This window comes from Grampus griseus, assembly GCF_964374135.1.
Source record: "Grampus griseus genome assembly, chromosome: 4".
Taxonomy (NCBI): Eukaryota; Metazoa; Chordata; class Mammalia; order Artiodactyla; family Delphinidae; genus Grampus; species Grampus griseus.
Genome location: NC_138997.1, coordinates 2683034 through 2705476, shown reverse-complemented (window position 1 = coordinate 2705476; position 22443 = coordinate 2683034). Strand labels below are relative to the sequence as shown.

General features: G+C 43.0%; 1 protein-coding gene across 2 annotated transcripts in view; it reads right to left on the bottom strand.

The window, feature by feature from the left end:
* Positions 1–57: 57 nt before the first annotated feature.
* The window catches only part of ETFDH (electron transfer flavoprotein dehydrogenase), a 34427-nt gene continuing 12041 nt past the window's right edge, over positions 58–22443 (bottom strand). Inside the window, exons 3-13 of one of the 2 annotated variants that reach the window (XM_082653969.1) lie at positions 21690–21919; positions 19656–19737; positions 19094–19212; positions 16780–16857; positions 10404–10550; positions 9078–9218; positions 7742–7885; positions 4181–4349; positions 2346–2528; positions 1846–2067; positions 58–429 (exon numbers count right to left, since the gene is read on the bottom strand). In XM_082653969.1, coding sequence (XP_082510095.1) covers positions 266–429; positions 1846–2067; positions 2346–2528; positions 4181–4349; positions 7742–7885; positions 9078–9218; positions 10404–10550; positions 16780–16857; positions 19094–19212; positions 19656–19737; positions 21690–21919 — 1679 coding nt within the window. In that variant the 3' untranslated portion in view covers positions 58–265. The remainder of the gene's footprint in view (positions 430–1845; positions 2068–2345; positions 2529–4180; positions 4350–7741; positions 7886–9077; positions 9219–10403; positions 10551–16779; positions 16858–19093; positions 19213–19655; positions 19738–21689; positions 21920–22443) is intronic. The other variant, XM_082653970.1, reaches the window with a different exon arrangement.

Sequence of the window (22443 nt, the reverse complement as noted above, 5' to 3'; positions counted from 1 at the left end):
GGCCAGTAGTGCCAATAGTGTTTGACTCTCGGAAGACTTGGAGAGAGAAGTAGATGCTACATCACTTATAAAGTTTTATTTAAGAGAGATTCATAATATGGGACAGTTTTAGGTATAGTATAAAATTATTTCACTGATAATTACTTTATGAACATTCTGATTAAAAATATATTTAAGCTTTTTTGACACCTGTGAACTTCCAAACATTTGAAGTTAACTTGCCGTCCATTTTAGAGACACTGGCACGGGTGAAGCCGGCTGCAGTTTACATTCCATTGTATGCTGGGCCTCCACCGCCTTCGGGTACCACCCAGTTAATATTCTGACTTGGATCCTTAATATCACATGTTTTACAGTGCACACAGTTCTGAGCATTTATCTGTAGCCGAAATCCATCACCTTGTTCCAAAGGTACAAATTCATAAACTCCTGTAAGAAAACATACGCAACTCTGTGCAATAGCTGCCTTTAAAGCAGAGGCTAAAGTCCTGGAGAAACTAGCCACAGAAGCCCTCAGCGTTTGTGGACTGAATGTTTACCCACAGAATATTACAGAGATCTGGGTGTGTGCATTTGCTGTTGTATAAATTAAAAATGATAAAAGCAGAAGGTACAGCAGCATGTGGCTGAGTTGGTGTTACCAACAAGGGAACTCGAGGTTGAGCAGTTTTCGGGTGTGATGTTATATACGGACATACTTCAGAGACCCAGACGCCGCAATAAAGTGAATTATCACAATAGAGCAAGTCATGTGAATTTTTTTGTTGCCAGTGCATATGTAACAGTTACATTTACGCTACTTTGCAGTCTGTGAAGCGTGCAATAACAGCATTATGTCTAAAAAACAATGTACATGCCTTACTTAAAATACACTTTATTGCTAAAAAATGCTATCTGAGCCTTCAGCGAGTCATACTAACATCAAAGATCACGGAGCACAATATCAAATACAATAATGAGAAAGTTTGAAATTTTGCAAGAATTACCGCATGTGACACGTGGAGTGAGCAAATGGAAAAATGGCGCCAGTAGGCTTCTTCAGCACGGGGTTGCCAGGGACCTTCGCTTTGTAAAAAAAGCAGTATCTGCCAGGTGCAATAAAGTGAGATCTTCCCGTATACGTGTGTGCCACGACTGCACAGACAGATTAGGTCAGCCCTTACCCTCAGCTTACAACCCAGTGAGATGACAGAAATGGTGAAAAGATAAAGTCAAGACAGTCAAGGTCCCTCCCTCACAGGGCGTATGTTCTAGTTCCTGTCCAGAATGTACTGATTTTCACACACCTGAATGCTGTTCTACCAGCACTCGAGACCCAGTTCCTACTATAATTCTAGTTGAAAGCTCAGCACTGGAAGATACTGTATCCATGATGGATTTAAAGTCCAGGACGATTTCCCTGAGCTGCATGTGGCCAAAATCTAGTATTTTAGGCTATGTACACATATATAATGTATATGTGTGTGTGTACATGAGCATACATATATACAGACAGGAGCAGCCATGACAGAAACGATTTTTTTTTTAAGTCACGTGAACACGGAAAGAGGTGTTTGGTGCTTTTCCCCGTAACCCCTAACCTCGCGCTGAGGGTGAAAAGAGAAAGGCTGCTTTTGAGAAATGCCATCTGAATTAGGCTTAACGAGAAATCCCTACTACTATAGCATTAGAGTAGAAACATAAGAATAATGAGTTTTCAAAAGGAAGCTGGAGATGGGAGTCATTCACAGTTTCCAAGCAATAGAAGGAGAAATGTCTTTAAAAAAACGGAAGCCTATTTCTAACGTGTTTCAAGCAAATCCTCCTATTGATGTTTCAAGAGTGGATGGAAATGAGTGCACTGACCTGCAGGGCAGAACCGCTGCTCAGGCCCGTCGTATATGGTCAGGTTTCTGTTTACAGGTACACTGTCATCTTTCAAGGTCAGATGTGCCGGCTGGTCGTGTTCATGGTTGGTGCCACTCAGAGCCACGGACGACAAAAGGTCAAAACTGATCTGCCCGTCTGGTTTTGGATACTCAATAGGTGTGCAGTCCTTGGCTGGCCTGAGCTGATCGGAGTCAGAACCTTCCCAAGTTTTGAGGAAGGTTTTTAGTAAAAATGTATCTAATTCTAAAGTACTTCCTTAGACATTTTAATAAAAACCTGTAAATATTATACTGAAGAAATAAGACTTTAGCCCTCTTTCAACAATGATACCCTGTCTTCCTAAAGATACTGAATTCATCATTTCTCTAAGAAAGCAAGTTTAAAACAGTAAAGTGTAGAAGGTCACCTTTTTTCCCTACTTATTGGATCCCGTTTCCTGAGTTAAGGACTAACATTCATACTCAGGCCGGAATTACCTTTATGTTTTAGGGTCCAGGGCTCCATCCCTCTGAATATCCAGTAGAAGATTCCAGTGTAAATCATCCCTCCGTACACACCCAGGACGCCATGGCAGGACGGTCTGACGTTCCTGATGGCATATAGCTCTTTCCACACCCATGATTTCTTCAAATTGTCCTCATACTCAGTTACATCAAGTCCTTTTTATGAAAAACATGAAATGTTAAGTGAAATTGCCTCAAGGAGTATAAAACACTTTATTGTCAAGGTACTTTGCTACCGAAATAACAGATGACTTTTACATAGTTAAAAAAGCAGGTGGTCATATGAGACCACACTTGAAGAACGTTTCATGTATAAATGCTGACATCTTCCAAAAAGATACCCACTTGACAGGTTGTTTAACAGGCAGTAAGGCCATACTGGTAGCATGGAATATTAGTTGCAAAATTCAGTGAACCTGAAAAGGAAGCTAAGAGAGTTTATGCTACCTATGGAGCTGATCACTGAAACACTTCTGTTACGGGCTGAACCGTGATGGCCCAGAGAGGTATTTTCAAGTCCTGACCCCTAGTTGTCTCAGAATCGGTCAGAAGAGGGTCGCTGCCGGTATACCGAGTTAAGACGAGGGCATGCTGGAGCGGCCTGGACCCTTGGTCCAATGACTGGCGTCCAGGAGACAGCCAGAGGAGGACAAGGCAGGGGCTGGCGGTGCTCTGCCAGGAGCCCGGGGCCCCCGGAAGCTGGAGACTCGGACACAGCTGCGAAGTGCTTGCCTGCGGAACTCTGAACACCTTCCTGGTTAAAGCTGCCCAGCTCATAGCGCTCGGCTGTGGTGGCCCTAGGAGGTGGCAGCACCTAAAGCTTGGGGCCCTGCACTTAATCTCCAACAGGACGTCCTGGTTCTCGTGACCACCCTCCTCCTGGTGCCGGTGACCTGCCTGCTCCGGCCCGACCTGCGCGGGGCAAGCGGGCTGGCGCCCGGCGGGATGCGGACTTGGTGAGGCGGTCTGAGGCACCGGCCCTGCCTCTCCTGTCCCCGGGCATGCCTGAAGGTACAGTCCACCTGGAGGAGCGTGTCACCCGACTCTACGGAACGCGGCTCATCTATCGGGTATCTACGGACTTGCTCCTGGTGTTTGCGTCCACAGGGAGCCAAGCCCCTACTCTGGGAGGAGTGTTCCGTCCAAGGAAACGAGGTTGATCAATAAGTACGTTAAACGGTGAGCCGAGCCGGAAGGTGGAACACACCGGAGAGGGAGCGGCGCGGTGAGAGGGGCTGGCAGGGCTGTGTGCCTATGTGCAGTGCAGATTCACTGGTGAGGTCCGCGCGAGGCCCCCGGAGAGAGATCCGAGCCGAGGTGCGGGGAGCTTGGGGGCTGGCCATCAGCTGAGTGCCCCCGGGACCCAGGAAGCGTGTCTGGGATGGAGGGTGACAGGAGGTGAAGGCGGAGGCGGGTCCGCTGCCTGCCCTGGAGTGAAGGTCTGGGGGCGCCTGCAAGGGTCCACCTGGGCCTGTGCGATGTGAGGCGGGACCCTCACGTTGAACTTGTTTCCAGGGGGTGGGACACCTCGGGCTCGTTCTACTTTCCATTCATGAAACGGCACGTGGCCGTAAAAACCTCACGGCGAGCAGGCTGCAGTGTGCTTTGCCCAGCAGGCATCTCGACGCTTTGTGTAGAGGGACAGTCACACTCTGCATCTTTCAATGCCCAGTCAGATAAACATACAAGACCAGCAAGATTTCTAACTGTATCTACTGTCATCCTCTATCCGTACCCTGAGTGTATGTTTAAATAGCTTCTTTTTAAACATCCCCATGAAGAACCTGAGAATAAATGGGAGTTCTTACCTATCGTCTTTGATTGGAGATTCTCACTAGTTAGTTGATTAAAAATAGATTCTGCTGCCAAAATCCCACTTTTCATTGCCGTGTGGGTCCCTTTGATCTTGGGAACATTCATGAAACCAGGGCTACAACCAATTAGTAAGCCCCCAGGAAAGGTGAGTTTTGGTATAGACTGAGGAAAGAAACAGTCAAAGTGCATCTGTTAGTTCAAATTAAACAAACAGAACCGAATACTCCAAATTATAGCCTCTTTGAAAGCTGTAGGGAAAAAACGAAAAAAAAGAAAATTACATGCAAATGAATACGAGTGAAGAGAAAAATCAGAGCAAGGGCAGTTTTTCTCCTCCTCTAGAAACAAGGATCAGAACTATTGCTCTGATCTCTTTTCCATCTCCCTCCCCATGACTTACCTGCATGAGACAGACGTTAACACCAGAGCATTAACATTTACATAAAATGTTTTTATTTATACATATCTATGTCATAATGAAAAGAATATTCTCTAAATCTGAACGTCTATTATCTAAATTGTGATCTGCTTTTACACGCATTGTGGGTAACACATGATTTACAAAGGATGTTATCTTAACTCTTCATACCTCCTTGTTTTACCTTGATGTCCAGGGAGTTTCGGAAACCTAGGTTCTAATCATGGCATCACCACAATTAGCCACTACCTTAAATAATATATTTTAATTAACCGAAGAATAAACTGAATTTCCAAAATAAACTTTAAGATGGTTGTTTGGGCCTCAGTATACACTTCTGACGGAAAACAACGTACTAAAGGGTGGGTGACGGTTTTGGTTTAGCCCCACGATGTAGCAGCTAAGTTACCGACTGCCTCCCTCAGGAGACTGTACTGTAACCTAGAGTGTGGAGAGGAAGAAAAGAGAGCTGTGGAGTTGCTCTTTCCTCCTGGAGGCTTCCCACAGTACGCCACGGGTCTTTGTTGAGAAAGTGGTGGGTGGATGACAGTGTGGCTGATGGGCGGAGAGGGACCCTGAGGAGAGGAGGTCAACAGGGAGCCCGCCACCATCAGCCGCCACGCCGCGGGGCTGTGGCCACGCTCCCGTGATTACAGAGTTCTAACTGCGCGGGAGTGGCGGTGAGAAGCAAAAGCAACGCTGGCACAAGAAGGCTCGGGGCCCAGGGGTGACTGCTGTTCTCCAACCAAACTCAGCATCAGAAACATGCAGATAAGAGAGCGTGAAATCAGGACCGCAGAGCAGACAACAAGGGGAAAGGGCTTTCTGGAATGCCAGGAGCTGCAAACAGAGATAATGGTTAGGAACCTGGATCGTGACAATGCTCCTCTCAAAGCAGGCTGTGGCCCTGCTAATCCTACGTCTGATTCAAGAGCCAGAAGACTGACGTTTAATAAAAGGACACGGACTGCTAGTGCAAATTCTTCCAAATGGGCGCTTAAGTCCTAAGAATAAAAAACGTTATGGCCCAAGGGAAATGTGTGTTTTTCAGTTCTGCGAGGATCCTACCCTGTGCGGGCAGCTGGACATCTTGTTAAGGACCTGGGGGACCCAGGAAAAGTCGTACAGAGAGATGTATTCTGGGACATCCATTAAACGGGGGTTAGAGCTTCCCTGGTGGTGCAGTGGTTAAGAATCCGCCTGCCAATGCAGGGGACATGGGATCGAGCCCTGGTCCGGGAAGAGCTCACATGCCGTGGAGCGACTAAGCCCGTGCGCCACAACTACTGAGCCTACGCGCCTAGAGCCCTGCTCCACAGCGGGAGAGGCCACCCACTGCAGTGGGAGGCCTGCGCACCACAGTGTGGAGTGGCCCCCGCTCGCCGCAACTAGAGAATCGCCGCAACTAGAGAAAGCCCGTGCACAGCAACGGAGAACCAAGGCAGCCAAAAGTAAATAAAATAAATTAAAAAAACAAACAAACAAAAAAACGGGGGTTAAAATGAGGAACCAGGCCATATCACTGAAGAAGATGGGTATGGCCTGGAGTAGTTCTACAGTAACAGATTTTACCCTTCCACCTGACAATTGGTAAAATCAGTCTCGTAACTTCCTTTTCCTAGGACTTTTCTGTAACCTAATCTATTTCTGCACCAAAATAAAATCACACTTCCCTGCACTAAAAGAAAAAAAAAGGACCTCCCCCCCCCCCACCAAAAAAAACACGGGTTAAATACTAGAAACCCATCAGGAAAGGGGAGCTTTGGTACAGACTGAAGAAAGAGAAATAAAAAGGCATGTAATACTTGTTGGTGCAGAATAAAATTGGATGTTCCAAATTTTTGTCTCTGAAGGGTCTTCAAAAACTTAATGGAAGTAAGTTTCTGGATCTTTGACTAATTAAATCAGAAAACTTAGGTAAAAAGTGTATTGTGTGTGTGGGGTCATCTCTTCCCGCTCATCTAAAGATCATCTGAGGTGCTGAAGCACACAAGGCAGGTGTCATAAACACGAGTCTGTATGTACTACTGAATATACAGCAGCCTTTACACTGTAAATTAAAAGTAGAATTAGGCTGGCAATAGGTATTATGCACATTATTCAAAAAGGTTTAATGGGCTTGAACATAGGAAATTTAGCAAATATTATTGCAAACGAATAACTGCTCTAGAACTAAAAACAACCTCATGGGAGGTAACTCCGCAGCAATGGAATTTAGGGACAGTGTTATTTTTAGGGTTCTAGTGATGACATTCATAATTTAGCTGTGATTGTACTTGACTTTACGAATGTATTTAGAACTTCACTTTAAAGGTTAAGTCAACTTTTCTCCCCAATTTTCTATGATCTATTTGTTACTTTTACAACAGATTAAAAACAAAAAGATATCAGATTTCTAAAATATCAACAGTTCTAGATTCCTAGAATATTAGAGACAGAAGGGATCATCTTTATTTTACAGATGATCCCTTAACGCCCGAGGAGTTAAATAACTTGACCAAACCGTTTGGTATAAGTTTTAGAGCTGACTTTTAGATCATCTTACCTGTCGAATACTATTTCCAAAACAGTTCTAATAGCTTTTGTCATAGTTAGCCATCTAGCTCTTATTTCATTGTTTAATAACTAAATACTTAATAAATTATTTCATTGTTTAATAACTAAAAACTTAATAAATTAACTGCATTTGATAGTATTTATTTTGAACATATACTAAAATAGGACAATTAAGGGTAAAAACTTAACAGAGGCCACCTAAAGGGCATGGATGACACTAGGTAGTTGAGATTAATTAATTACCTTTGCTGAAAACTACATCTGTCCTTGAGTTTCCTGGCAGCAAAGGAATAAAGGAAAAGATCTTGGATCACATAGTTTAAATTCTCTGGTTAAAGACAAACCAATAAACAAAAAAGCCCATGAATTTTTCTCTAGAAATCAATATATCCTTAAAATTAAATTCATGGTGTCATTTAACTCTGGTGTGGTACAGTTTTATAAATACTAGGGTGCTTTGCTTAGTTACTTAAATTTTCTTCCTGAGATAATCTTCTATCCTTTATTTAAAGTTGTTACCTTATGTTTGAACGTTGAATTTATAATACAGAAATAAGGATTAAAAACGCGGAAGTGTTACCTGAAAGCCACCTTCATTGAGGGCTCTGGCTCCATATGCAACCCTTTTCCCGCCTTCCAACGTCGGCTGGATGCTAGGGTGGTGTTTCCACCTCTGGAACTCTCTAAATGGACTTAGGTACGGATTTTGATAGTCTAGACCAACCTTAAAATGTTTATATTTAAATGAGACATCGTTATTTCAAATTATATCAGGCTGAAATGTGAGCAATATTTACCAGAGAACATGTACATTAAACTGCTTGTACTCCAAGTACTTAGAGAAAGGTATGCAATGACCCAAATTTAAATAAATAACCCAATAAAATCTGTTTGGAAAAGAAAGGGTAAACAAAAGGATGCCATGTGTTTAGAATTGGCAGAACTTGAAAACATTTAGAACGTACTAATAAATCATTGTGCTTTGTAAATCAAAGTCCAAATTAGAAAAATATTTGTAGGTAAGTGTTACACATTATGTTTCTACAAAAGGAGTTGTAATAATTTATCATTCATTTCTCAATACCAACTCCAGAAATAAACTAATAAGCTCGATGCAGTACTACTGAGGCAAAAATGAAGAAAAAGAATGTAATCGCACTTACAAAAAAAGAAGGTGAAAAACATTAGAGATTACATTTTTACCAAAAATGCTGAAATTAATATCCAAACGCTTTTTGCTTTGAAAAGATTAAGTCACTATAAAAACTAAATCAAAGTGATGCACCGAACACAATAATACATAAATTTAACAACGTGTCATGTACAAGTCTAATCATGACATTGAACTATAAAGCTGCAACTGCAAGGTGCAGTAACTCATATCACTTTTCCATTCCTTGTAATGTTCAAGATGTAATTTACTGTAAGGATGTTTAAGCGACCAAAAGGGAGGAAATGGTCCTGTTTTAGTTAGAGGTTCAAACCCAGTACGGACTGCACTTCCTGCAGTGGCATGCCACAGTGGACATGGGCTTCAGGTCAGACAGGTTCGGGCATGAGTCCTGCCTCTGTCACTTAATGCGTGTGTCTGGGAAGGCTGTTTAGCTTGTCTGGACTTCAGTTTTCCCACCGGTAAAATAACGCTAGGCCAACTTCACAGGATTTTTATGGACCAGGATTCCCAGGGAAGCATCCAGCACAGGGCCTGGCGTGTAGCAGCTACTGTACTACAGCTATGTGAGCTGAAGCAGACCACTGTCTACAGTGGCCATAAGCACTTCAGATGTGGACAAAAGCAGAGAGGAAGCTTTAAATGAGAAGCCTTTTACATTCTCCAGATGCAAAGCCCTGGATTTGTGACACTGAAGACCCAGTGGCTCTCAGAGTGGAACTTCCCATCACGGAGTGTAACTTACCACGAAGCCGAGCGCTACGAGGGGCTCCCCTTCATTCAGGTGATAGAGGAATGAGCCCCCATACGTGTGTCTGTCCAGGGGCCAGCCGACAGTGTGATCAACTCTCCCGGGTTTCCACTTCTTCTCATCGATAATCCATAACTTTAAAAAAAAGTCCTAGAGTATTATTTAGATGTTTTATGTCACCACATGTATAAAACTTGCTAAGTTTTATGTCTTATTTATGAAAGTTACAACTGAAAAGCAGAAATAAGAGAAACACACAAAAAAGTACTTCAAATATCCCAGAAAATGACATCAAAATGCAGCAGGATGATCGGAGTAAAGAAACAGGTGAGGAACTCTGTAAGACATTAATTAAGTTCTCAGATGGGTAAGGCGTTCGTGCGGTTGTGGGAAACGCCGCTGAAGAGATGGGGTGCTGGGAACCACCTACACCTTGACCCGGGTGACGGCCACACGGGCGTGTTTGCCTCATGAACGTGAGCTGCGCCCTGCACTTCGGATCTGTTACTTTACAGGACAGATGTCATTCTTCAGTTAAAAAAACCAGTGTGCTCCCTCCTGCACCACCCTCTCCCCGACTGAAGCTAACTGATCATCCTGTTTTCAGAATGGTTAAGTTTTAAATTGCAAACAACAATTTCCACAGGAAATGTTATCTAAAAATCAGATATGACGTGCCACCACACAGAATTATGTACAGTCTACCAAAACAATTAAGCCCTTACCCACAATATAATGAATCTAGTTATATATAGAATTTGAAACTTTCTGAGCTTTACCCTAAAAAGATTCTTAACAAAAGAGTTATGATGAAACTTTTGCACTAATAGACCTAAGGTCTGGATAAACTGAGAAAATATACAACACTCAGCCTAATTAAATTTTAGGCTGCAGGTCAATATACTATGGCTGAGTGTATATTTCATAAACTAAATTATCTTTACGTTATAATTTTGAATAAACAATTCTTGTAGGATGTGGTCATTTTACAAAGAGCATTGGATAACAGGTCAAATCCTATTAGGGCAGATGGCATTACCATGAAAAAAATCAGTATCACAAATATTTTCAAATTCAACACTTCAATCAACATCTGATAAAACAACTAGAACATGCAGACACAATTTAGGTAATAGTAAAATTTGATTAGTAATATTCTCCAGCCCCTTGAAAAATATCCCTAATGTTTTCAGTCATTATGAACATTTCAGGTTAATGAAAAATATAACTATAAAATTAAATCAATTTATAAACCACACAATACAAACGAATGTAAGCTTCATCTTTTCACACGAAAGTCACACCGGCAAACTCGAGTACCTCCTTGAGCCCGATCCCGTACGTCTGGGGCTCGCAGTTGGCCCTCAAGTCGAACTTCCTGTACAGCTGCTTGGCCAGGTGTCCGTGGCAGCCCTCTGCAAAGACTGTGACTTTGGCATGTAGTTCCAGCCCCCGCTCAAAAGTTGTCTAAGAAACAGGAACACGTTAAATTGCAATGTTTGACAATTTTAAAAATATTCACATTCTGGTCAATTTTGAATTGATCTATGATTCAGGTATAGAAGAGAAGGTGCAGATATATAATTTTAGTAACAGAACTAAACACTGTTGTAAGTGGAATCTAATTTAAATTTTATAACGTATCTTGTGTCTTTGTCATATTGATCGAATGGTTAAGTCTGTATGCATTAAAAAAACAAATAAAGCATGCTCATCCCCCCACGAAAAATTATCTACAAATGAATGTACAGTGAGAAGTGAAGGGGGGCAGCCGAAATGAGTGAAGGGGGTCAGTGTGTGGTGATAGGTGGTAACCAGGCTTGGGGTGCTCACCACTGTCTAGTGTATACAGATGTCAAATTATAATGCTAGACACCTGAAACTTATATAAGTAAAAGAAAATTTTTTTAAAGTGAAAGGCCATTTCCCCATTGTTCCTGATTTTCTAGTCCCATGATTTGAAGCAAAAAACACCATTAATAGATTTCTTGTAAATCATGCCAGAAAATTTCCATGAATAAAAAAACTACATGAGTCTGTTTATATGCTTCTAACACAAACAAGATCATCGTAAACATACTCTTCAGCTACTTGCTCTTTTCACTTTAATTTTACTTGTTCTCTATTGCTGGATATATACTGTAAAACTGAAACTTGTTTCTTCCAAGGGGAAAAAATAAGCTACAATTAAAAAGTCTCTCTCTCTCTCTTGCTCTCTGTATTTTGCACTTATATCCGGCACATGGTAGGTACTCAGTAAAGCTCCTGAATAAAGGAATGCAGAATAATAAGGAAAGTCTCTTATGAAATATATATTTCCCGGTATTTCTCCATTCATATGTTTACAGGTATTGTGTGTATACAGAAACATTCATACAAAAAAAAGGTTTACACGGACAAAGCATTTTATAACTGTTTTCACATTATACAATATAAAGTGATTTGCCTAAGGCAATATATACCAAATTAAACATTCATTTTTTAATTAATTAATTAATTTTTGGCCGCGTTGGGTCTTCGTTGTTGTGCGCCGGCTTTCTCTAGTTGCAGAGAGCAGGGGCTGCTCTTCATTGTGGTGCACAGGCTTCTCACTGTGGTGGCTTCTCTTGCTGTGGAGCACGGGCTCTAGGCATGCAGGCTCAAGTAGCTGTAGCTCGCGGGCTCAGTAGCTGTGGCTCACAGGCTATAGAGTGCAGGCTCAGTAGTTGTGGCGCACGGGCTTAGTTCCTCCACGGCATGTGGGATCTTCCCAGGCCAGGGCTCGAACCCGTGTCCCCCGCACTGGCAGGCGGATTCTTAACCACTGCACCATCAGGGAAGCCCTAAGCATTCATTTTTAATGCTTGAATAGATTCCTACCTTCTCAATCAGCTCTCAATAACTGGACGTTTAGGTTATTCCAGGCTGTTTCACTATTATAAACATGGCTCAGATTGATATCCTTGATGCGAAATATTCTCGGTATAAGTGGTAAGAACTATTTCACTACTGATTTCATACATTCAGTCACTAGAGAGTCTGAACATCTTTCACGTTTGTTGGTGACTCTGTGTTTCTCTGTGCAGAGCTCACCAACGTCATACACGTGCACACACGTCCTATAAGTGACTGTGCTGAGTACCTTTGGATTTGTTCCCATCTCTTTCCTCTTACTATACTTCACTCATCCATAAACCCTGTTAACAGCCTAGCACGCCAAGTTTTACCCAAATATATATACATACGCACCTGTGGACTGAGGTATTTACATAGACACCTCAACTTTTTTGGTTCCTGATTCATTTCACAATGGTAGCATCATATAATACAGACTTTTCTGTATCTTACTTCTCTCACAATAATACTTCATGGAAACCTTTCCAAGTCACTATGTGGCTCAAATCTTTCTTTTTAATGGCGGGCAGTAGTCCGTGTGGGAACACCATAGGTTATCCAGCCATTCTGCTAATGGGTAATAGCCATTCACTGTTTCCAGTTTATTTGCTATGATAAGCAATGTCATAAAACATACACCCTGTATATGTATCCTTACAACATTGGTGCTTTTATTCCTGTAAGCTAGGTTCCCAGGAGTGGCACTGTACAATCAAAGGGCACACCTACTTTTATTTTATGAGATGTTCCCAGACTGCTTTCCCCAAAGCCTGAACAATTCACATTTCCACCCACAGTGTATAAGAAGACCCTTTTCCTATTTCTAGCTAGTGACAGTATAACTGTTCCTTTCACGGTTTTGCTAAGTGTAGAGCTGGCTAACTTACTGCTATTTTAATTTGCATTTTCTGGATTACTCTTTTCAGCAACTTTTTCTTTTTGATTCAAGAAATATTAACTGAGCACCTCTGGTGTGCCAGGTTGTATGCTAGGCACTGGGGCAGAGATGACAGAAAAACACTGTCCCTTTCCCTGGGGCCAGGCACGGAGGCAGAGCTAAACATAAGTAACTACGCGGGCGTGCAAGGACTAGGTGTGACTGTGTGCCGTGAGGAGGGCTGGGGAGCCGGCACAGGAGCCTGGGGCCCAGATAAGAGGCATCAGAGGACCTGCCTCCTGGCTAGTGGTTACTGCTCGCCGGGATCTGCTCTTCATTTTGTAAGATTCTGCCCGTTTTTCTACTGTGTTCGCTTTTTTCTTGTCAATGTAGAAGTGCTCTTTGACATCACGGGTCGTCAAAAATTTTCCCCCGATCTCCTGCTTATCTGCAGACTCACTAGTATTTTTGGTATACAGAAGTGTTTAATTTTTAAATAGTTAAAAAAGGCCTGCCTCTTATAGGTTTTTAATTTCTTGCCTTTATAGGATGGTTTATCTACCCTACACCTAGGTTGTAATTATAACCTAGATTTCTAATTTTTTTATTGTTTTAAGAAATCATCAGAATTAAAATAAAATGAAAGTCTAACTATTTGCTTCCAGATGGACATGCAGTTTACTCAGCACCACTTATAAAACAACTCGATCTTAATGGACTAAAATATTCCTCTTAGAGGCAATATGCTCCTTAGTGTGCAAGGGGCAGCTCTAGAGCCTCTATTCCAACCCCAGCTCCACTACCTAACAGTGGCCTGACCCTGGGCAAGTTACTTAACCTCTGAAACATGAAAACATCCACATCAGAATTCTGACAGTAAGATGCCTATTAGACCTAAGATTAGAGCTACTGAATGAGCAGCAGGACGCAGGATTCTGGGACTCAGGGTAGACGTGTTTCAAGCACTGTCACTGGATACTCAGAGGACAGGGCGTAGAGGAAGAGCAAGCAAAGGCGGCAGGAGGGGCCCTGAAACACCAGGAAAACCAGGAGAAGGTGGTGTGAAAAGCCAGGTCCAGACAGTGTTTCAGGAATGAAAAAGTTATTCAGCTGTGCCAGCACTGCCCACCAGGGGCCAAGTGAGAGGACAGAGAACTGGGTACCACCAGGCGGAGGTGTCTGTGAGCGACGAGAATGTTTCCGTGCAAGAGCAGGAGGAAGCCTAACCACGCCGGGATCAACGGAGCCAATTGGTGGAGAACAAAGAATCCATCCCTGCTTCTCCTCACCCCACCAGCCGTATGAAAATAAACTTGCATGGGCTTCCCTGGTGGCGCAGTGGTTAAGAATCCACCTGCCAATGCAGGGGACACGGGTTTGAGCCCTGGTCTGGGAAGATCCCATGTGCCGCAGAGCAACTAAGCCCGTGCGCCACAACTACTGAGCCTGCACTCCAGAGCCCGCGAGCCACAACTACTGAAGCCCACGCACCTAGAGCCCATGCTCCACAACAAGAGAAGCTACCACAATAAGAAGCCTACGTACCGCAACAAAGAGTAGCCCCTGCTCACCACAACTAGAGAAAGCCCACGTACAGTAACAAAGACCCAACACAGCCAAAAATAAATAAAATAAATTAAAAAAAAAGAAAGGGGGACTCCCCTGGTGGCACAGTAGTTAAGAATTCGCCTGCCAATGTAGGGGACACAGGTTCAAGCCCTGGTCCGGGAAGATCCCACATGCTGCAGAGCAACTAAGCCTGTGCGCCACAACTACTGAGCCTGCGCTCTAGAGCCCGCGAGCCACAACTACTGAGCCCACGAGCCATAACTAATGAAGCCCGCGTGCCTAGAGCCTATGCTCCACAACAAGAGAAGCCACTGCAATGAGAAGCCTGCGCACAGCAACGAAGAGTAGCCCCTGCTCGCCGTAACTAGAGAAAGCCGCACGCAGCAACGAAGACCCAACACAGCCAAAAATAAATAAATAAATTTTAAAAAAAAGAAAAAGAAATTTACAAACTCAAATTACTGAGACTCCACTATACTCTTCTATGCTTTTATATCTATATAAATACAAAATATGAGTGTTTTTACAACTACAAAGCACAAGACACAAAAATATACATTTGAACAAATACCCTGACAATACACACACAAAAAGAACTATCAGAATGGTAGAATTTGCATGCTTCAATGTTGCTGTAATATTAAATACGGACGTTTTTAAAGAATAAAATGCAATTTATAATCAAATGATCATAATACAGAAAAGAATAGCCATAACACAGGAAAGAATGTAAGAAAGACAGTATTCTTTTATCATCACTGAGTTCCCTTAAGCCCGAGCTCCCTTACTGAGTTCATGATTCCTCTCCATCCAGAACTCTGTTCCCTTTCTGTGCCCTCTGACCTCATCCTGTGCTCACTCAACACCAGTCAACTAGAGTCCGATGACTACAATGGCTGTCACTGATAACATAGTCACTGTACTAAAATGGCTCTTGTAGATCTCATCACTAACGTACAAACTCAGGCTGTTTCTCCAGGGCAAGATGAGCCCAGAGACCCCCGAGGTGTGGACCACCCGGCCAGAGCATCGTCAGTCAGAGACACCCTGACCCCCGAAACAGAGTAAGAAATGTCACGAGATGATGATTCTTCCCAGCTTCTTTATTCTTCTGCTTTAAAACACCCCGAACCCAAAGACTGGGTGCAGTGGATCTGCAAGGCTTGTCTCACACCCCCTTGCTGGGAGCCCCGCAATAAACTCTTACTTTGTTGCAAACTCCTGCTATCAGAGTCTGGCCTTCTGTGCTGAGGGTACAGGTCACACTATAAGAAGCAGGATGAGATACCAGGTGTTGCAAACCTGGCTATGCATCAGAACCCCTGGGGCTTGATACAAGACAGCTTCTCGGGCCCTGCCACAGGACAGGCTGAGCCCCAAGGCCTCAGGCGATTCTGGGGCAGCCAGCCAAGCCACTAGGAGAACCACGATGCAGGTAAGACTCGAGAGCTTTGCCACTTGCTAATCTCTGTGCAGGAAGGATTGAAAAGCAGGACGATCTGCTGGAGGAGGCTTAGACTGGATGCCCAGCTCTGTTCTAGAATGGCAGAGAGGACTAACTAGGAGTTGACAAATCTCTACTGCGGCCCTGGCACTGCCTGGCACTATGCTAGCTCTGGAGTAACCCTCCATGATCTCTGAGGTTCTAATCTACTTGAGAAATTAAGACAATTAACAAATAAACATGAATAGGCAAGTTAGTTTATCAAGATGTTAATTTGTGTTTTGCTCTTGTTATCATAGGAAAGCAAGGTATTTTTTTTCCTTGTCCTTTCCAAGGGATCTTACAGAGTGTGAGATCCATGTCTTAGGAGCTCTTCTTTTACAAATGCAAAAATAACAAGTTGTGAAAACCAGAAGGCCATTGAAGCCTATTTTGAAAGAGATGAGGTCAATCAGTTTTGCATTTACCAAAAGATGTCAAAATCCTGTCAAAGAGCCCATCAGCATTACTGACAGTAATAATGCAAATGACTCTTGTCCACAGAAGTGGAAACTGTGGAGGTGGCCCAGCTGCTGACCCACGTGTGCATGGTTTTTGATTCTCCTTGAACTGGTTGTAACATCTTACTGATTCCCTCATTAATTAATGAGTGAAATAAAATCTTTGACCCATGTTTGTTTGATATTTGTATGTCATGTTTTTTCTTTTAAGAAAATCATTGTTAAACATGTTATATCTACTTGCCTAAATTACGGTTAGTTCAAAGATGTTTCTCTATTTTTTAACAATGAGAAAAATTCCACATTAATAACTAATGTTCTAACATGCACCTAATTAATGTGCAGTTTGTAGCAAGACTAAATTATTGGGTGTGAGTTGATTCTTTCTCTTTCACTGTCAGTTTGCGAAGCGCAGAACTGTTACGTGCATACCTTGGGCGCACCATCCTTCTGTATCCCTACGTCGTTGGTGGCAATTCCTTTCACGCTACCGTCTTCATGAAAAAGGATCTAGAATGAAAACACGTTTGGTTATCACCTGGGGATTCACAACCACTTGCAAAGAAACGAACAGCCTTCGATTTTTAGAAGGTGAGCTTGTTCTCAATGTTATAGAGACAAAGGCTTAAGAACGTTCCAGCAAAAAAAGGGGATGTGCTTCTAAGCTACTCCCTCCTAGACAAAACACAGCTCAAACAGCTGGAAATGAAGGAAATGCCCCGACCTGGTGAGGAAGAACAGGGGGAGCTGCCAGAGAACAACGAAGGAGCCGGGAAGATGCAGCAGGACGCCCTCTGACGAGTTCAGGGGTCAAAGGCATGTGCACAGAACTTGGGGTCAGCGCCCGTGACAGGCTGGACCGTCAGGTGGGCGGCTGAGGAGAGTGTCGGGAAAGCCTCTGTCTCCAGTGAGCCCAGACCCCAAAACCAAAAGACCAAACAACAAGACAAAACAGAGAGGGGCTGAAGGCAGTCCAAGTTATTTCTGGACCACAAAGAAAAGGGAAAACTGGTCAAAGGTATGATTCTGAAGATGAGCAATAACAATTCTCTTATTTGGTTTCTGTTTCCTCCGGAGGAAAATGCTCTTTGGACAGGAAAGAACAAACTGTACACTAGAACCTCACAGCAGAAAGCACGGGAGAGGAAAGGCGAAACAAGAACCAGCAGCAATGGACGTGACACCTTGAAAACAAATCCACAGTAGTATGTGGCTGTGGCCTGGACCCGAAAACGGCCTCGGTGTACAAAACCTGGGGAGGAGAGGAGAGCTGCAGGGGACCAGAGAGAGACAGAGAGAGACACGGAGGGAGAGAGAGCGCACGCGAGCGGGCATGTGTGCAGATACACTCAAAAAGTGAAAATCATGGATGCTACAAAACACCTACTTGTGACTTTGATTCCTGTTGAAGACAGTTTAACTGGGAGAAATGCAAAACCAAATGCATGTGCATGAACTGGGAAACCAGAAATCAGTAGTGGCAAGTGTAATGCAGGGACCATGTATTTTATTTGGTTTATATACTGTAAAGGTAAAAACAAAGTTTTTCAATTTTCGCTTGTGCCAAAAACAAGAACACTCCCTCTCTCATCCAGATTTTTTTTAGCATTTCCTTTAGAAAACTTAACTGTAAACCCTTTCTCTGTCTCTCTTAGATATATGGGAGTCATGTTAAAAGCTAAGTAAGACTCCTGCCAGGTCTGTATCTCAGCAATGAGTTTCTTGGGTACTCGGGGACACACCTGAGATGTGACCAAGGAGGAGGATGGTGGCCGGTCTCCCTCTCTCTGGGGGAAGAGTCTGGGCTCCGTGCTGGCCTCCGCGTTGTCACTTCCCACTTGTCACAAAGATACAGGACGCTTTATTTGTCCTTTGGATAGAGACGATTAACGTGCATGTAATGGACTGTATCTGCCTGACTCTGTAAAAGGGTGAGATTTCTTTCTGTTTCGGCGACCTCCCTAGCAGATGGCCTGTAGCTGCACTGTAGTCTTGGCAAGAAAAAAACTGTTTCATTCTTGTTTATAATATGTAGAGGTGATTTTTCTGGGCTGGCAGGAGATTTTAGTTTTAATAATTTCCCCAACAGTATTCAGTGAGAAGCTACAGTCCAATGTGGCCGCCAGAAGTTATTTTGAGGAAATTACTGGGAGAACAGTTTCCAGAATGAAGAGGGGAATGGCTCTGCTGTACAGCAGGCTTGAAGTAGTGCAGACATTCTGGGTGCCACTTCGAAAGGGAATAAAAAGGGAACGCGGTCAGAGGAGGGCAAGGAGAATACTGAAGGGACTCAAAATATTTACATATTATATGGTGGCTGTAAGAATGGAGGCTATTTAACTGGGAAGAGAAAAACCACCTGCGAAGGCAGGGAAGGAGAGCAGGGCATAGTTATAACTGGAGAGTTCTCCCTGGAGGAGGGCACAGATTCGTTCCACACAGTATAAAACAGTAAATAAACGTCTCCTCAACTTAAGGAAGAGAGTATCACCAACAAACCAAACATCGGAGATATTTTTTCATCCTTGAAGGTGTTGTCCTAAGCTGGACAGTCACATGATGTGGTGACAAGGACTTCAAGTACCCTTTGCGTGAGATCTTGCTAAGATTTCTTCTGATCTTGCAATTCTAAAATCCTATGGCTGTTGGAAAATATACATCTATTTACCTCTGCACCCATCTTGGTTGCTTTTCAGAAGAAACAGAGACCGCGTCCTATAAGCACTAAGAACAGGGCCGCACAAACCTCTGCAGCCGCGTAGCCGGGGTACACTTCCACACCCAGGGCTTCCGCCTGCTCTCCCATCCAGCTCACCAGATGTCCCAGGCGCACAATGTAATTGCCATGATTGTTCATCGGGAGACCTACAGATACATGCTTGGTTTAGAAGTCTGACTTTTTATGGGTAAAACATCTCAAAAACAGAAATACTTAATTTAGAAATTCTAATCAATGTCTAATTTCTACATAAATACACACACATCATCTTATGGCCATAATTTCAATTTATTTTCTAACAATTCTGGTCTAGAGTTCAAATTATTACATTGAAAACGACATTACAGACTAAATTAAAAATCCCTGGTTGCCGTACAAGACTCTCAATTCTTCTAGACTGGAAGACAAAAGCACTGGGCTCTAGGCCTGCTTTCTTCCCCACAAGCTAGCTGTGAAATTTTGGTTAAGTCCTTCGAGTCTCTGGGACTTAGTTTTCTCATCTGTAAAAGGAAGGGATTCCACCCAATGAAATGCAGCTCCTTCCAGCTGTGGAATTCTGTTCAGTCTACGGGTATTTATCATTCCTCACCTGGGAGAATTGGCACAGGAATTCTATATTTCTCTGTCAAAATTCCAAATCTATCTTCTGTTACGGGAGTGTTAAGTGGAGCCTGGAAACAAAAGGAGGAGAGAAAAGGACTTTAGTTCATACTCGTGAGGTAAATACAAATCATAAACTACTGTGTCAAAAAGGAAAGGGAACTATCCTCCTCACTTTTCTTCCATCACTTCCTTTGGAGAACTTGACACCGTAAATCCTTTGTCTCTTTGAGATGCATGGGAATCTTTTTAAACCTAAATAAGCCAGTTTGCATCCCAGGAATGTCTTTGCTGGGGGCCTTGGAGCCACCTTTGAAAGTGAACATCAGGGGGGCTGTCTTCCTGTCTCCCTGCCTCTGTGTGAGATGCCTAGGCACCTGCTGTAACTTCCTGCTCCATGGAAAGAGAAGAGTTTTAGTTTTCCTCTGGATAAAGGCAATAAACAGGCATGGAAGGGACTGGATCTGCCTGGCTACATAAGGCTTTGATGTGAAAAACTTTTTCTATTAGAACTGATATTGTGTCAATAATAATTCAGTGATACCTATTTTTGATATAACATTGAAGAGAGAAAGTTAATGAGGCATAGTTACAGCATTTCTAGTTCCAAGGAGCTCACTACTTTAGAAAGAAGAGCATCGTCCCTTGTGCTAAGCCCCACGTCAGCAAACCCAGCCCTGACCTTAACCTCATTCAGTTCCGGCCTCTCCAAGGAATGTAATCTTACGCGTCAGCCTCTCCACCAGTCCTCGTGAGGCACCACCTGAAGCCTCGCCTGGTAGGCAACAGTGCCTGAACTAACCCTTTCCCTCCCCCCCCCTTTTTTTAAATCGTAGAGTCCTAACCACTGGCCTGCCAGGGAATACCCTGAAATAACCCTTTTGCTTATGACTTCCATGCCCCACCCACTTTCTGCCTGTCAAACCCTTTCCTTTTCTGCTGCTCCTTGGAGCCCCCTTCTGTTTGCTAGATGGGATGCTGCCCAGAATCACTGAATAAAGCCAATTTGATCTTTAAATTTACTCAGGTGAATTTTGATTTTTAACAATCTTTACAGAGTATGTTCACAGATACTAAATATTCTAACACTGAATACCTTGAACAGGAGTAATAAAACCCATCTTACAGGGCTTCCCTGGTGGCACAGTGGTTAAGAATCTGCCTGCCAATGCAGGGGACATGGGTTCGAGCCCTGGTCTGGGGAGATCCCACATGCTGCGGAGCAACTAAGCCCATGCACCACAACTACTGAGCCCGCGTGCCACAACTACTGAGCCCGCGTGCCACAACTACTGAAGCCCGTGCGCCTAGAGCCCTTACTCTGCAACAAGAGAAGCCACCACAGTGAGAAGCCCGTGCACCGCAACGAAGAGCAGCCACTGCTCGCCGCAACTAGAGAGCCCGCACGCAGCAACAAAGACCCAAGGCAGCCAAAAATAAAACAACAACAACAAAAAACCCCATCTTACAGAAGAAAAAAATTGAGATGCATAGCGTACAATATTTTAACCAAGGTCATACAAATGATGACTGCAGTAAAACTAGCACTTGATTCTCTGTGTATCATACCAGTGACTTTTCTGCTTACGTTATAAGGGGTCTTATTAATGTATTTCCTTAGAAAATTAGATTAAATTATCCTCCTTGGCTTTAGATACTGCAATGTCCCAGGAAAGTTATAGAACACTTTATTAAGAACAATGATATAAACACCTATGGAACAAGTTAGGAAATACCCTCAAAATCAAAAAGCTATATTTATCCAAAGATCTCCTCAAGATAATACCTTCTCATAAATCCAGTACACAGATACCATGTACAGAAGGCATTAAATGAGTTAATAGCTTAAAATTTTAACTATATTTGATATGATTCAAATTTTTTGGCCCTTTTACAATTAAAAATCTATCTACAAGTATCCTCTAAGAGACAGAACTGGGTGAAAAGGTTTTCCACATTCCTTTCATTTGCAAATAGAGATGCAATAAAGACGAGACTGGGTATAAAAAACTACTTTTCATACTCCCTTCTCCTTCCAGTCTGGGAACAGCTCTTGGAGAGCTCGTGGGTCCAGGCAAGCCCCTGAGAGTGTGTGCGTGCCTATCTGAGCAGCTTTCTCCACCAGACACACACGGATGTCCTTCTCGTGCTGGGCTGCCAGCTGCTTGAGCCGAGCGGCTGCTGAGAGCCCCGCAGGGCCGGCACCCACGATTACCACGTCTGCCTCGTCTGCAAACCGCTCCATGTTCACCCCTGGAGGGGAGAGGGTTGAAACATATGTAACATCTGTAACTCCATTTCTGCTTTGCGAAGAAGTTCATTTGTACCATTTTTTTAGATTCCACTCACTTTGCTGTAAGGCAGAAAGTAACACAACACTGTAAATCAACTATACTCCAAAAAAACCCACATATCAATTCTGGGATGACTATTACCTGATAAAATTACAGGCTGGGTTACAAGTTCCCACTATCCTTTAGAGCATTATTTATAGAAATAACCCCTCTGCTTCCCATGAGAATTATACTAAGTCCATTACTGTCTTAGTTTATTCTCTTAGGTTCTGTTCGAGGACGTATCTTATTTTAACTTCCATAATCCAACTTTTATTACTGAGATTTATTATTATAAGTTTGCAAGCATTTGCTTATCTAAATATTAATATGTAACAGATTTTGTAAAGTTATAAAATATTATTAGATGATTTTACACTATCATGAAAAATACAGTATTTACCTCCACAAAATGATACAAACTGTCTAGAAAAGTCTCAACAA